At 40.7% G+C, this 15,711-nt stretch overlaps 1 protein-coding gene across 1 annotated transcript in view; it reads left to right on the top strand.

The window, feature by feature from the left end:
- The window catches only part of frmpd1b (FERM and PDZ domain containing 1b), a 33,214-nt gene extending 19,270 nt beyond the window's left edge, over positions 1–13,944 (top strand). The window contains exons 5-17 of the mRNA XM_037675298.1: positions 396–498; positions 2,241–2,286; positions 2,517–2,621; positions 2,789–2,884; positions 4,622–4,747; positions 4,824–4,943; positions 5,472–5,605; positions 8,489–8,615; positions 8,879–8,971; positions 9,057–9,239; positions 9,566–9,767; positions 9,977–10,927; positions 11,133–13,944. Coding sequence (XP_037531226.1) covers positions 396–498; positions 2,241–2,286; positions 2,517–2,621; positions 2,789–2,884; positions 4,622–4,747; positions 4,824–4,943; positions 5,472–5,605; positions 8,489–8,615; positions 8,879–8,971; positions 9,057–9,239; positions 9,566–9,767; positions 9,977–10,927; positions 11,133–13,675 — 4,829 coding nt within the window. The 3' untranslated portion in view covers positions 13,676–13,944. The remainder of the gene's footprint in view (positions 1–395; positions 499–2,240; positions 2,287–2,516; positions 2,622–2,788; positions 2,885–4,621; positions 4,748–4,823; positions 4,944–5,471; positions 5,606–8,488; positions 8,616–8,878; positions 8,972–9,056; positions 9,240–9,565; positions 9,768–9,976; positions 10,928–11,132) is intronic.
- The last annotated feature ends 1,767 nt before the right edge of the window (positions 13,945–15,711 follow it).

Raw genomic sequence — 15,711 nt, 5'->3', positions numbered from 1 at the left:
GGGGGGGGGGCACAAACATACCATCAGTGGGTCAGAAATGAGTCGCAGGCAGCGTGTGTGAAAATATGTGTGCATATGTGTGTGTAGTGATGATGTGTGCATACGCTCAGTGTGCAGAGAAAGCTGAAGCTGCTGCGCCTCAGTCGGCCGCGCTCTCCCCCTTACTGGCCTGAAGACAAACGAGTATAAATAACCAGAGAAGGCAGAGCCGAGCCGAGCTGGAGGAGACCCAGAATAACTGTAACCCCTCACATCCTGGAGAGCTCAGCTGAACGCTGTTGAGCCGGCCATGTTTAATGAGTCACTCTGTGCGTGTGCTGGGGGGGAGTCTAAAGATCTGTTTCTTCTTCTTTTAGTTCTCATAAATGCAGCCAGGTTTTATTTTTAATTTGTAGGGAGCCCTGCAGATGGGATCTTATACCCAGGAGACCAGGTGCTGCAGATAAACGATAAAGTGATGGAGGATCTGAGTGTGGAGCAGGTGGAGAACATCATGAGGTGAGGCAATTTATCTTGGGACCAAGCTTTTCATTTCCTGGGATAAGAAAGTCTGGTTCTTTCAGTGGGTATACATGTCTGAGTTGTTTTCTGGGTCCGTTTCGAGGCCACATATCTGCACTGGTTTGTGTGAAAGGTTTCACAAATGACTATACTGTGCAAAAGTCTTGAGTCGCCTTTTGTGTCTTTGCTTATTGAGACTTTTAAATGGCACTTGAGCCGTATTTCTTCAGGCTTTTTGAAGATTGCAGTTTTTCCACTTGACCATTTGAAAAAGACACTTGTATATTGTCTGTTTTGCTTTTAAGGTCTTTTAACTTTGTCAATCAGACAACTTAAGGGAAGAACTAGTGTTGTGTCAACTTTGCAAAGAACCAGTTTTAAATGGGATCTTTAAGCACTTTATGGCTAGCAGCCTGTTAAAAATCAAATTAATTCACCTTTTTAGGTATATGAAAAAGCATAAAAGATAACTCAGTTTGACAGGTTAAAATTATATTTATTAAAAGTTGGTTCCAAAAGAGCCATTAGCAGAAAACTAGGCGTACACCTGAATGATGATAACTCTCAGGTCATGTTTTGGACTTTGCTGGGCTTTCTCCCTGGTTTTTCCTAAATGCATAACCTTCAGATACTGTTTATCAGCTGCAGATTGTCTGCCAGACGTGACACTCCTTCTTTAGTCCTCTATTTTTTCTCAGATTTAAGCACACGGCACAATAATCTGTCATGGTCAGGTACAAAAGGTGGACTGAAAATGATTAAATAGCTGACAAAGTTTAAATAAAAGCTTTGAAAGACTTTCAGAAAACCTGAAAAACTAACCAAGACTTCTAAAAAAGAATAAAAGAAAGTCTGAGTCACTAAAAGCACAAAGAAATTAAAGGCCTAGCATTCTTTGAAGGAATGCCTGCTGCACTTTATGTCAGAGTGTTAAGCTGAGAACATCTTTAGATGAGAAAGAATGGAGTTATAGCTGTATAGTTCAAACCTTGTAAGCAAATTTATTTGCAATCTCATGCAATATTGTGAGATTTCGTGAGATGCGTTATCGCTCAAAATATGTGTTGAGAATTACTCTCAGCTGCCACCACACCAAATTTTAGCTCAATATCTAAAACTGAATGAATATATCAGATTTCGTGTTTGCTAAAGCCAGTCAGCTGTGGCAGCCATTGTGAACTGGATTGACTCCAAAAGTTAATACAATGGACATGTATGTCTACTAATTACCTTGTTAGAGTTTCAGCAAACCCCATCCAGTGGTTTAGAAGATATTTTGCTAACAGACAAACATGATTGAACACCAATACTTAACCTGAAAGGCTTAGCATGGATGTTGCTTCCCGTGGAGTGCTCAGACCATGTGTTGTGAATTAACTTCAGCTACAACTGCATCAAATTTTACCTCAGTATTTGTAAAAGTGACTAAATAATAACCAGTTTTGTTTTTGATAAGGTCTCTTAGCTTAGTCAGCCATCTTGAACTGGGTTTTACTCCAAACATTAATCTGTTGTAGTTGTACAGCCAGTGGTTACTTTCTGAGAGTTTCAATAAAATCATTGAAGTGGTTCTTGAGACAGACCAACAAACGGACATGGGCAAAACGACAACGAGGGGATGGTTTAAAACATTTGCACAGTACAGCAGATGCAAAGGTCAAAGCGCAGTTTGCCTAAACGATAGCTAGACACAGAGATACAGAAAGATGTGCGTTAATGCCTGTGATTTTCTCCACCAGAGACTTGGAGGACTGTATCAATGTGACTATCCTGCGGCACATGACAGTGAGTACAAAAAGAAGACGCATGGCCTGAACTCAAAGCCACCATCACGTAGAGTTATTAGACCATCATTCATTTCAACATAAGCTGCTTATTTCTGAGCATGTGACTGTCCGCTTGCATCTCCTCTCATTGTGGGCCCCTCCCCACACTTTTCAAAAACTGCATGGTGCAAAATGCTCACGCGCTTGCGCACCTGCCCTTTTGCTGTTTGACATGCACGTGTGTTGCAGAATCCAAAGTCGTCCATCATGTCGGCAGAGAAGAGAGCTCGCCTGAGGAGTAATCCAGTTAAAGTGCGCTTCGCCGAGGAGGTGGTGGTCAATGGGCACACTCAGGTAATAAACATGTTACCTGACACAGAAAGAACACAGTAAAAACGTTCACGATAGACTTATATCTTGACTTGTCTCACAGTTGTACAACGTTCTTATCTGGCAGCATCTTCAAAGATGATTTTCTAATTTTTATATTCTTATTATTCTATTTACTTTTCTTCCAACAGGGAAACTCTCTCCTCTTCCTCCCCAACGTCCTAAAAGTATATCTTGAGAATGGGCAGACCAAGGCCTTCAAATTCGACATTACCACTACTGTGAAGGTATATTTGGGGCTTTTGGATCTGGAGGGCTGATGGAAACAGTTTTGTAGACCCAAGATGATCGTTTAGGAGATTCTGTCTCCATACTTTACAAGTTCTGACTGTCTGCTGATGTTTGAGGCTTAACAATAGAATACATGCACAGTGTTGGCTAAATCCACTGACATTTTATTAAAAGGAAGTTTTTGTTGTTCAACGTGTGAAAAAAAAAAACTGGAGAAAAATAAGCTTTTTTCCCCCGTTTCCCTCAACGAACAACCCAACATGTAATGGAAGGTTAAAAAAAAAATCAGCAGCTTCTTGTTTGATGAACCTAGAAATAAAAAAAGACAATGCATATTGCAGCTCACAGGCTCAAGTGAAACCTGCATAACTGATCAGTTTCACACGAGTCAGTACTAGTTTTATGTATGAGATCAAGCACGAGTAGATCATCTTCCCTGGAGGAAGTGCTGAATAGATTTTGGAGTTGCTTACAGTCTGAAGCTGAAGTGATCACCACCAGTGGGTTCAGTTTAATTGTTTTCTTGACTGCTTTATTAAGCACTGGAGCACCCTTATCACTATTCACCCATCATTTTTTCATTTTCATCAACAGTTATGATTCATAACCCCTCTCCTTGCTTTGCTTTGGAAAAACCTATAAAAACACGCATGCCAAAACATGCATCTCAGTTGGGAAAGTGTGCCACATGGTTTTGGTTGTATTACATGGTAGGACATGGACAAAAGCCACATGTCTTTGTGTTGACTGATCTTTCCAAACATTTTGCAACTTCCTATGCAGTTTATGCATCAAAACGTTGATAGTTTTGTCTTGGTTTACTCAGTGCGTCTTTCACTGCATTAGGACTAGTCGTTGTCTCTCAAATTCCCTCAAGAGTGCCCAGTGGGGTAGAGGTAGGGCAGCCGACTCGGGACCCGGAAGTCCCAGGTTCGATCCCCAGTCATTCCCACATGTTGTGGTGTCTGAGCAAGACACCTAATCCCTAATTGCTCCCTGGGTGCCTACATAGGTGTCCACTGCTCCACCTGGGTGTATCCCAGGTGCGATAGGTTAAATGCAGAGAACTAATTTCGTCGTTGATTGGGAACATACATTGATGGCAGCAAATAGTACTTTACTTTACACATCCAAGCTCTTGACTTCCCTGTTATGAATTCTCTTTTCAAAATTTAAAATTAATTGTTTTTTAACTTGTCATATTTCCTGCACAAAACATTGTAAACACATACAAACTGTGTGCATGATAATCACACACTTTTGTCACTTGCAGTTCAGGAGCTTTTGCAGTACTACTACAGTTGTTGCACAGTAATCGTTTGTCCGATCCTTACTTTTTACTCCGCGTTTCTGTCTGCCTTTCACTCAGTTTACTGTCAGAGTGAGAGTTACAGGTGTGTGGTTACCATGGTGACCCCAATGAGCCACTATGCCATCACATTTCTTTTGACCTTGGTTCTCATTTATACAGTTAAAGCATTTTGGTGTAGCTTAGATTTGTACAAAAATAAATCCCAAATTACCATTGGATTATCAATGGATATTTGGATTTTGGGCAGTAAGCTGAATTAATGCTCTTCATAATCCCTTCTTTTGCTTCTTTTCTATTTGGATTTAAACTTTATATTTTCAGTTTAAGGTAAACTGATGAGGAATGGGTCAAATCGGTCGATCTGGAATGAGCAGACTGGGATAAAATGTTTCCTGATGTGTTATTTTTTTCATCATTCCAGGACATTGTTCTGACTCTGAAGGATAAACTGTCCATCCGGGCGATTGAGTACTTTGCCCTTGTCCTAGAGCAACAGTACAGCATCACCAAACTCCTGCTGCTGCATGAAGATGAGCTCATACAAAAGGTGAGGAACGCACACACAGTTCCACACATGAACGTGGCTACGATTCAAGGCTAAGTTGATCTTTTGTCTCCACCAGGTGGTGCAGAAAAAGGACTCGCATGATTACAGATGTCTGTTCAGGGTTTGTTTTGTTCCGAAGGACCCCATGGATCTGCTGCAGGATGACCCCATGACCTTTGAGTACCTCTTTTTACAGGTCAGAGAAGCTTATCAGGAGCCTGATTTTGAATGATTCCTTATGGATCACAAAAATAGCAACTGAACTAAGTTTCCTTTTGTTCTTTCTGGTCATTTCAAACTGATCCTAATCTGATATCATTTTTATTGTGGCTTGATATTGGCTTATTTAAACTCTGTGCTCCTTTAAACCATTTATAAACATTAACATTCCTCTTTTAAACAGTCAGCACTTTGAAGGGGCTCAGCTTTGTACAATAAATATATGCCAAGTCATCTTCAGTCTGTGCATATTTTCAGCACACAACAAAGCAGCTGGAGCACCACTTATGTCATGCTGATTTATTGCTTTAAAAGCAGTCTTCCCATCCTGCTGCGCTTGTTTTTTTCTTGGTAGTGTGGGGTTCCCAGAGTTGGTTTAGTTGTTGTATCATTTTCTGTTAGAAGAGTATAAAAGTTGAAACAAAAATGCGGTGCGTTTCAGTTGATGGTGTGTGTCTATACGTACTGCCGGCATGCGTTTATTTGTGGTTGTTTGTGTTTGCAGAGTGTCGGAGACGTGCTGCAGGAGCGTTTTGCTGTGGAGATGAAGTGTAACACTGCGCTCCGCCTGGCTGCCCTGCATATGCATGAGAGACTAGATAGCTGTGGACAGACCCGGACGTCTATCAAGAGCATAACGTGAGTCGTGTGTGTGTGAGTGGAGTCATTTTAGGGTTAAACTTTAAGGGTCACTGCTGTGTGTTGACTTTTTTTATTGAAGCTTGCATTATACAGGGGTCTGCAACCTGCGGATCTGGAGCCACATGTGGCTCTTTGCTCCCTCTGCAGCGACTCTTTCAATCTTTGACCAAAACTGACATAAAACTGAATTTTATTGGTTCTTATAACAACAACTAAAATGGCACATTTTAGCAGTTTTCCTGTCATTTATTTTGCAAATATATGAATACTAGAAACATTACAAGGAGTAAAACATAGTCACTTTCACTTTACGCTTTATTTATTCAAAGTAGGATACGTAATTTTTCTACAATAAAAAAAAAATCACATAAGAATGCATAGCTTATTGTTTTAGTTTTTAGAAACTGGGCAAAAACTATATTATTTTTTTCTTCTTTACAAGAATCTCGTCTTTTATTTTGTCTTAGATTGTAAAAATATCAATAAATGTTAAAAATCATTAGATATTTTTCGTTTTATAAAATCACCCCTACTGTCCAGAAAAGCACCCTCCAACAAACTTAAAGTGGTCCGTGGGCCACCAGTTGAGAATCCCAGTTGTAGCAGGTTTTGCGGCTTCGGACACGTTTAATTTAGTGAACAAAGGGGCAGAAATGTCTCTTTTGATCGTAAAGGCCGCAGACCCCTGAGTGAGATGCTCCGCTGCTGCAGCAATTACTGTAATTTGTCTGGGATAAAAGCGCTCACTAAAACCTAATCTATTGTTGAAATTGAAATGTTTTATGTCTATGAACTTGTTTTAGCTGTTAACTGATTGTACACCAACTTATAAACACCCCTTTACTCATTAGGAACAATCTGTTATCCCTAAATTGATTGATTTTAGGTTAGTGGAAAAAATTGGCATTCAGTTGTAAAAATATAACTCTATGTACGGTAATGCAATTTGTTTATGGGGTGTTCCACTGGTAAGACAGGTGAGCACAGGAGTAAGGTTTTGTGCCATTTCCTGTCAGGAGAATTCACCAAAGGACAATTTACCCAAGGCAACTTTTACAAGTTTTATTTTAGTGCATTCATAAATACAGTACTGTGGAAAAAACACCCATAATTTCTGTATAGTTTGTTTCAAAGAAAGCAGACTTGTGTAATCTTTTAGTGGCTTTGATCAGTAGTTCTAAAAGCTGCATTGTCACAAATTTTTAAACTGTTCTTTGTACTTGATCATGACAACATGCTTAAAAAATGACAAACGCAAACAAGAGAGAACAAAAAAATGTTGTGTTAAACCTTAAAAATCTGTTTATGGATTTGATGAACAGCATCTGAAAGTCGTGTCTTTAATAAATAAATACAAATATGCAGCAAAGACCTGACACAACACCAGAGAAGTATTTTCATTTTTTTCATCTTTAGACTTTTGCACATTTCTGTCATTTTGTGTGCAGGAAAAGTGGTGCACAAATACAAGACACAAATATTTTTGTGAACGTCTGATCACACATCCTGAGTGGAAAATTGTGCTAAAAAGTCAGTGCTCAAAGTTTCCATAAGACGTGACTCAATCTTTACAAATGCAAATTCTAGTCATCTTTTGTATTTATACATAATCTACACCAGAGTTGAACAAAACAGGACCATCTGCTCTGCTTTTGGACAACTTGATTTATGACTGAGTTTCCTCTGTTCAGTCAACTTGCAGCATAAAAATCAGTTTCTATCATTTGCACACATACCTTTACAGGAGCATGTTTAGTTTTACTCACAGCTGTTTCTGCTTTAGCATTTTTAAACTGATCTTCACGAAAACACTCTTTTTTGGTGTGTGTCTTTTGTTTTACAGGCACAAATCTTTCCATACATATTGAAATGTTCTCTACATGTGAAAAAATGTTCTTGGGCGATTTATTTCAAAGGGAAAGGGGATTTCCAAATTAAAACTATTTGTTTTGAAAGCTCTAACTTACAACTTAATGACTCTTCCAACCCAACCAGCCAATTTCAATGAGGACTTTGGTAACACCTAGTGGCAAGTGCGATGAAAATAAAGTTACATAAAGTAAGATCACTACTAATGACACTGAGAAGAAAAAAGGTTACTGTCATTGTAAACTTATATGTATTTGACTTTATATTAAAAAATTTAATTGGAATATAACACTATGTTTACAATGGCATTGATATCAGCGTGTACAGATTATTGTGAGCTATGAGATTGGGGTTTTTCATACCTCTGCATGCATGTCTCTCTGGGTTTTGAATTGTGTGTTCAACTATCTTCAGCTTATCTTAATCTTAGGCAAAGACTCTTTGGGTTCACCAGCAGAAAATTAATAAAATGTAAAGGTTAATACAGTATCCTGGGCTCTGTCCGCTGTAGTAGTTTTCCATGTTAGCAGAATAATGTATTTAATAACACCACATGCTGCTAAATGCTTGGACAGGTTGTTATAGTTAACACTCACACAATGAATTGGGGAAAAGTGCTAAAGCCTTGCACGCCCACTCTTTACTCCGTGTTCATTTGATAATCTATGAATGGACTTGGACAAGTTGTAATACCGGTAGTTATGTATGTAAAAGTGTTCCACATTTTAAGTTAAATTTAAGAGGTTTGCTGTGATGTGAGGAAAAACATACCAAACTAGCTTCTGTGTGAGGCTAACATTAGCTAAAGCTAGCTGTTTAATGAACTTAGCTGTATTTTTTCCTTCTAAACTACAAAGTAACATACACTGAATGGTTCTACATTACAACAACACCTTTATGGAAACTTTTTATTACTTTGGTATTAAATGAAAAGTGTTACCTCTTTGTTTTAGCAGCCACCACGCTAATGTTTTCAATATTGTTATTCTTTTGTGTATGTGGTGTTGGCAGGAAGGAGTTGGGCCTGGACAGCTTCATCTCTCCTACGCTGCTGAGCAACATGAGGGAAAGGGACTTGAGGAAGGCAATCAGCTACCACCTCAAAAAGATCCAGTCTTTGCTAGAACCACGGCAGAAGGTAGATGAGGATTGACAGCTGAGTGTAGGGAAGCTCTGAAAGGCATTGCAAAACAGAAAGTGGCAGCTTTGTAGTGGCTTTACGACACTTTTAGCTGAAGTTTACAGCAACTGCAAATCTCCTAGGAGTTAGTGGTTGAATGGAAGCAGGTTTGGGGAATGTTGAATGGTGGGTGGGAACATAACTAAAAAGGTGGTTGAAAAAATTAGGTTAGTTTTATAACAGTTCCAGTCTTACTAGTTTTTCCTTTATGTCAAATTTAGGTTATATCAGCCACGCAGGCCCGATTGGCCTACCTCACTCAGCTTGGAGAGCTCATTTCTTTTGGAGGACGGTCTTACACAGCTACCATGATGGTAAGAGTTAGGTGTAGTTTTTGAATAGCTGAAACATGAACATTATAAACAATAAACATTTTTTCTGCTTTACCCCTTAACTCAGCTTCAGGACAGGGAAATGCTGGTTAGCCTGCTAGTTGGAGCCAAGTATGGGATGAGCCAGGTCATCAACCACAAGCTCAACATGATCTCTACGCTGGTTGAGTTCAGCAACATCAGCCGAGTGGAGCTGCTATCAGAATCCGACAAAGTTAGCCTACTGCGCATTTCACTACATGACATGAAGGTATGAAAGACAGGATGCACATGATCATTCACTGAGATACTTGATTATTCATAAAGGTATTTCAAAAATAGAATTGCACTCACCATGCTATCTTTGCACAAGGGTTTATACTATGATAAATGTAGGTCAAGTAATGTTCGTCTAGTGCAACAATACAAAGCTTAAGGGAATTGGTGATAGCTACCGGTATATGAATTGCTAATTCACTGACACAAAGATGACCATGTCCCCCTCTTTCTCCCATTCCTTCACCTTTCCTTTCTTTCCCTTTGACTTTAATCACTACTGCTTTACCTTATCTTCTACAATGCCCTCCCTTTTTTCAGCCATTTGCCTTACTGATGGATTCTCAGGCAGCCAAAGACTTAGGGTGTCTACTGGGAGGTTACTGCAAGCTCCTGGTGGATCCAAGTGTTAATGTCTTCCGTCTGGGGCGCCCAAAAGTGAGGGTGCACCGGATTCCTGCTGAAGAAGGTGTGTGTGGGAAGTTCGCTGTAATAGAGGGCGTGTGCTATGAATCCCTATCAAGTGAGCAAAAACAGTTTTGCTTAAAACAATCACTTTCTGGTTTTGGCATTTTGATAGACTTTTATTTCATCATATCACATGTTGATGTATATCACCAACCAGTATGGGTACGATTAAGAGAGACTGTTATTTCATACAATCACATTCAATCATGATTCTCTTCTACAAGTGTACTAAAACACTCCTTGCTGTGTTTGTCTGGTATTTAGGTTATGTATCTCGCTGCTGTAGTGACTCAGATGACTCCACAGATGAAGATGACCCAATGGACTCTCAAAGCTACAAAGGTTCAGACCCAGCAAGTCAGGACTGGGAGGAAAGGAGGAGAGAGGAAGAAGTGAAGAGGAAAGAGGAAGAGAGGAGAGAGAGAGAAGAGTACAAAGGCAAACAGGAAGTTAAAATAATTGTGACAACAGAGGGCAAAGAAAATGAGAGTGAAGAGGATGGAGGAGCAACAGGAAGTGGTTTGCGTAAATTCAAAGTCACGGATGAAGAAATGAACAGCTGGTACCACACTGACCCACGGGTCACCAGCAGTTTCTCCAGCTTGTCCAGCAGTTCTTTGAGTGCTGCCCTTGAAGACAGCAGCACTTCAGCTAAATCCCCCTCTCGCTTAGATCCTCTTCGTGGACCACGCACAGGCGAGGATCTTTCAGACTCGGACAGTCACCACCTTTACCTCCTGGAGCCAAAACGTCAAGGGCCCATGCGACCCACCAACTTGAATTACCGTGGCAATGATAACTCATGTCTCTGCTTTGCTGAACTCTCCAAGGCTGATTTCCTGTCTAGCCCTTCTGGGGCTACAAGTGATGATGATGATGAGGAGGAGGAAGATTCGGGAGTCCAGACACTCAGACGCATTTCTAAAATACCTAGTTCAAGAGATCTGAGAATGATTGACAGCACACCTTTTGAAAGATTGCCCATTAAGAGAAAGAAGAAGACTCCTCCCAAAGTTCCAGTAAGAACAAGTTCAATTCCTGGAAATAAAGCAGGACGAGCTGAGCATCGCCTTTCTAAGGATGAAGAGGGTCTATTTCTCACTCCTTCACCCAACCCCAAACCAGCACTTTTGGTAAAGGACGATGTCTCCGATTCAGAAGATGAGTTCTTTGATGCACGGGAGAGATTTACTCCACCAGTTCCTGACCTGTCAGGTTTGTTATAGTTTATCTGACACAACTTTGCAGGTCAATGATTTAAAAAAAAAAAGTCATCAGTGTTTATGTTGGCATTGTTTTTCAAGCAGTCACAGTGTCTGTTCTTACAAATGGATGCTATTAAAGGAGAAGGGAATATTTGCATTTATCAAAAGCTGTTTTCTCTGCTTCTTTTAATTTAAAATTTCTCTGTCTCTCACAGATGCTGAACTAGCTGATCGGCGAAATGCTAATCGTTTGAGTGGAACCTGGAATGGTCAACCAATAGCTGGGAAAGAACCATCATCTTCTCGTGCCAATACAACTCAGTCCCATAAAACTACAAAAGAATCAGAGATATTAAAAGACCCAGAAAATGAACTCATCAACAAACAACCTAGCTTTTCAAAAAAACCTGAAGTTAAGATCAAACCCCCACTGGCACCTAAGCCCCACCTGCCTCCCAAACCTCAGATAGTTCCCCCCAAGTCACCGCAACATGGAAGAGCATATGCCCAATGCAATGGGGATGCCTCTGGACATCTGTCTTCTGAACTCTTGGAAATGGAACCAGACACAATGGAATTTAAGTCTGTCACATTGGGTGGATTGTCTCCGTCATCATCCTTGATCACTGCGGTGAGGAATAGTAAACAGTGTCCACAAGCCACAACATTGCAACCAGAGGAAAAGGCAAAACGACAAGAAAACAGCCCAAAACAAAATAAAAATCTTGTTCGTGAAAATGGATCACATGTTTCCAAAGATAAAGAACTGATTCCTAATGAAAAGGAAACTTCAAAAGTTGAAAGGAAAATCAGTGGCGCTAACATACTGACAAGAAAAGCACCAAACCCGCCTACGGTCTCTCGCTCTAATTCAGGTACAAAGCCAGCTGTTCCTCCTCCAGTCCCACCCAAACCCACTTCTACCATCAATTTCCACCCATTGTCTCTGCCTGCTAGCTCTCCTGTTTCTCCAACTGACCCAAGCAAAGGGATCTTTAAAGATGCTGTCTGTCCACCAAATGGAATCCATCCCTGGAGCAGCCGCAATGGCAGCATCCAGTCAGGACCTCGGAGGGTTTCTTTGAGCCATGAGAACCTATCACCAAAAGATACGGACACACCACTCACTATTACCACCTCACCTAGCTCAGCCAACTCTAAAGGTGTTGAGGACCTAGAAAGTAAAGAACCTGGACTATCTGGTTCACGGTCTGACCTGAGAACTAGTTCTTCCAGTCTTGGAGGCAGACTACCAGCCACTGCTTTGAGAGGGAAGATCCAATCCTTGCCTTGGTACATGACACGTTCCCAGGAGATCCTAGGAACCCCTGACTATCCCTCCACAAGCTCCATTAATGGGGACACATCTGGCTTTGGGTCTGGTTTGTCTGTTGCAAGTGGTTTATCAGATTTAAACAAAACCCCCGTCAAGGACAAAGAGACAGTTGCCTTAAAATATGTTAGTAAAGGAAACATTTTAGATGATGGAGCTGAGGTTGTCATAGCAATTATCAAAGAGGCTCAGGAAGTAAGTTCACATATGAAAAAGGCCAATGGAACGAACGGCTCACACCCTAATCTGAGCTTTAGAGGAAACAGTTTCCACAGTGGCGGTGTTTCATCAGAGCAGCCACAGTCACGTCCACATTCAGCAGTGGGGTTGGGAGGTGTTACTAGCATGCAGATTGGAGGTGACTCACCAACCTCCTCAACAGCAGACACTACTCCGCCACAGCAACATCGGGAGGCTTGTGGCTGTCGCACAGTTTATGCCAACTGCTTTAGTGGAGACACTGAGGATGGCATTAGCTTTGATGAGGAGCTCACTGTCTATGAGTTTTCCCGCCGCATACGCCCCAAACCTGACCAAACTGCCACCGCCCCTTCTCCAACAACACCTCCTTCAAAACCCAATATACTGTCTATGTTGAGGGACAACCCACGTCCACTGTCCACGTTCTCCACCACATCTTCTGAACTGAGTCCTCTTGTTTCGTGTCCAGGCTCATCCACAGTTTCACTTGGTGGTCCTCTTCGTTCCCTCACCAACAAGAACTATGGAGGGTTAAAGGGAGGTTTTGCTTCTCTACGTGAAGATATAGATCAGCTTATTTTAGTGTTAGAAAGGGAATCCCGTGATCAGTTCAAACAAGGTTCAAAATTAGAAAGCACAGGTGTAAAAATAGGGCCTGACCTAAATCACAATGCAACTGAAGACAATACTTTGTCGATGGGAATTCAAAATTGTACTGGGACAAGTCCTGCCACCATGACAGAGCCTGAGAGGAGACTTCTCCAAGCAGAGGCTCGACGATTGGCATCTGGGTGTCAACGAGCTACACGTGTCGGCTGGGCTCCGGATGAAGCACTACGTTCTTTATCCAACAGCTTCAGTGCGCTGGTTCAGCTGACAGCAGCCTGCCTGCAAACAAATCCCTGTCCTGGTTGTAACGTCTGCCAAAAAGCAAGGCAGGTCTGCAGGGGTGATGATGATGATGGGCAGCAGCCTATGGAAAAGCTAAAAGAGATAGTCGGTCTGTATCGAGAGTTTGTTGGAGCTGTTGAAACAGCTGGAACTGGTGCTGCAGTTGGGAGTAAGTCTGGGTCTGGACAGGGTCAAGGAGAGACGGATGGAGTGAGGCTACTAGCCAAACGCTGCACTGTGCTCATCTCATCAGTATTTGCGCTCACACAACTCTTCCGAACACCCGCACTGGAAGCCACAGACACACCTGGACACGTACCTCTTAATTTTTGACCTGTGAACATTTATTGCCAACTGACTGTAGAAGTGTGATATGAAGAAACAACACAGAGCAAACTGATCTGTAACTCTCGTATTTTTGTACAAGTGCCACTCGCATCACAGCACACACATTACACACACCGACACTACACACCCCATCATCCTGATGAAGAGAGAAAGGTCTATTCTCTGCATCTTTCCATGAAATGCATATGAACTATGCATTTGTACATATGAATTTTATAATTATCTTATAATTCTTTTATTTTATGATACAATGTGTACGTATGGATGGATTATCCATGTATTTATGTATTTATTTTTACAATTTCTGCACCATGATCTCTGGTGAGTGAAACAAACAAAACAAAAAAAAACAAAAAACACTACGTATGTCACTGGAATTCTTTTCCCCTTGTCTTTGAGACAGTATTATGTATTTGTTTCTTTTTTCATTGAACTTATTGCCACTCTACAAGGTGTAATCTGTAAGTTGTCATTTTCGAGTTTATTATTGTGGTATGTTTACAGACTAAACACAGGATATACCTTATCACACATTTTTGAACTAAGGTAACTGTTTTATTTGTGTAGAATTTGCACCTTTTTAAGATTTTCAGCTTTTTAACGTTGCAGTCACAGATATATGGAAATAAAAATAAAAAAAACAACATTACACAGCAGGGAGAGCACTTTTGACTGTTACAGATTGCACCTTTTTGTGAGACATATGACCTTGTGTAAAATGTTTTTCTACCCCATTTCTTGTTGATTTGTGTAAATGTGTCTTGGAAGTATTCCCAATAATCCAAACGTATGCAGTATTACAACATTTTCATGCACATGTTTATGTTTTCTGGTAACGTGGGGTTGGGGAGGGGCCCAGGCAGCAAAACAATGGACCTTATTTATGTAGTTGAAAATGTCTGTAGTGTGACTTGACAAAAGGGAGACTGTTAAACTCTGTCCACATGTAGCAAAGATCCAAAGTAACGAAGAAAAAAAAAGGTACTGAGCCACAACTGTTTCCTGCTATTGTTTACTCCTAGAATACCACTTTATTATTAACACAGTGACAGACGAACAGACTGCTTCATGCAGTCAGAGCTGTTGATTTAGATCTGTCTTACTTTTGTTTATGGCTATGCAAACATAGACTCATCAACTCCCACCCACTGTCTTTTCATTTTGTGCTGACATTAAAAACAACAACAAATGCGTTGTGTTTGAATATCGTGGGGGCTTTCTTCGTTGGGAATGTTGACTTTTCTCGTATTTATACTTTTTTTTTTTTTTTCAAAAATGCCTGCATTATGAATTTTCAAATCATTTTGCAAAGTTGCATGACATCAGCATGGTCATTATAAAGGCTCTTGTATCACTACTAAACGGATTACACATGAACAGCCTGCCATAGGGTTTACATCCCCAATTCTGAATATAAATGAATGAATAAATAAACCTGGGACATGTAAAATGTTAACAACAACAGAATGCAATGATTTGCACATCTCACAAACACGTATTTTATTCCCAATAGAATCTACTTTAAAGTAAACAGATGTTTTAAAAGTTGTCGTTTTGAGGAAAGAAAATGAGGTCATTTTGAATTTGAGGGCAGTAACTCATCTCAAAAAAGTGGGGACAGGAGTACGATTACCACTGTGAAGCATCCCCGCTTCTTTTAACTGCAGTCTGTAAATGTCTAGGAACTCAGGAGACCAGCTGTTGGAGGTGACTGTCCCACCCTCGTCTGATGTAGGGCTATAGCTTGTCAACAGTCCTTTGTTGGAAGGGAGATGTGTTGCTCTTAAACCTGTATATACAGTACTCTGCATTTATGGAGCCTTTCCAGTTGTGTACGCTGCCCTCAACAGAAGCACTAATGCACCCCTATACTAACAGAGAGGCAATCTGTGGAACTGTGCACAGATCACTGAAATGTCCATCCTCTTTTGTACAGAAGGCATGGACCCCATGGTTTCAGAAAGAATGTCATCATTTGATTGGTCTGACCACACACACACACACAAACACACACACACACA

This window comes from Nematolebias whitei, chromosome 4 (assembly GCF_014905685.2).
Source record: "Nematolebias whitei isolate Nwh7 chromosome 4, NemWhi1, whole genome shotgun sequence".
NCBI lineage: Eukaryota > Metazoa > Chordata > Actinopteri > Cyprinodontiformes > Rivulidae > Nematolebias > Nematolebias whitei.
Note: the sequence above shows the minus strand (reverse complement) of the source record. Positions and strands in the feature narration are given on the sequence as shown.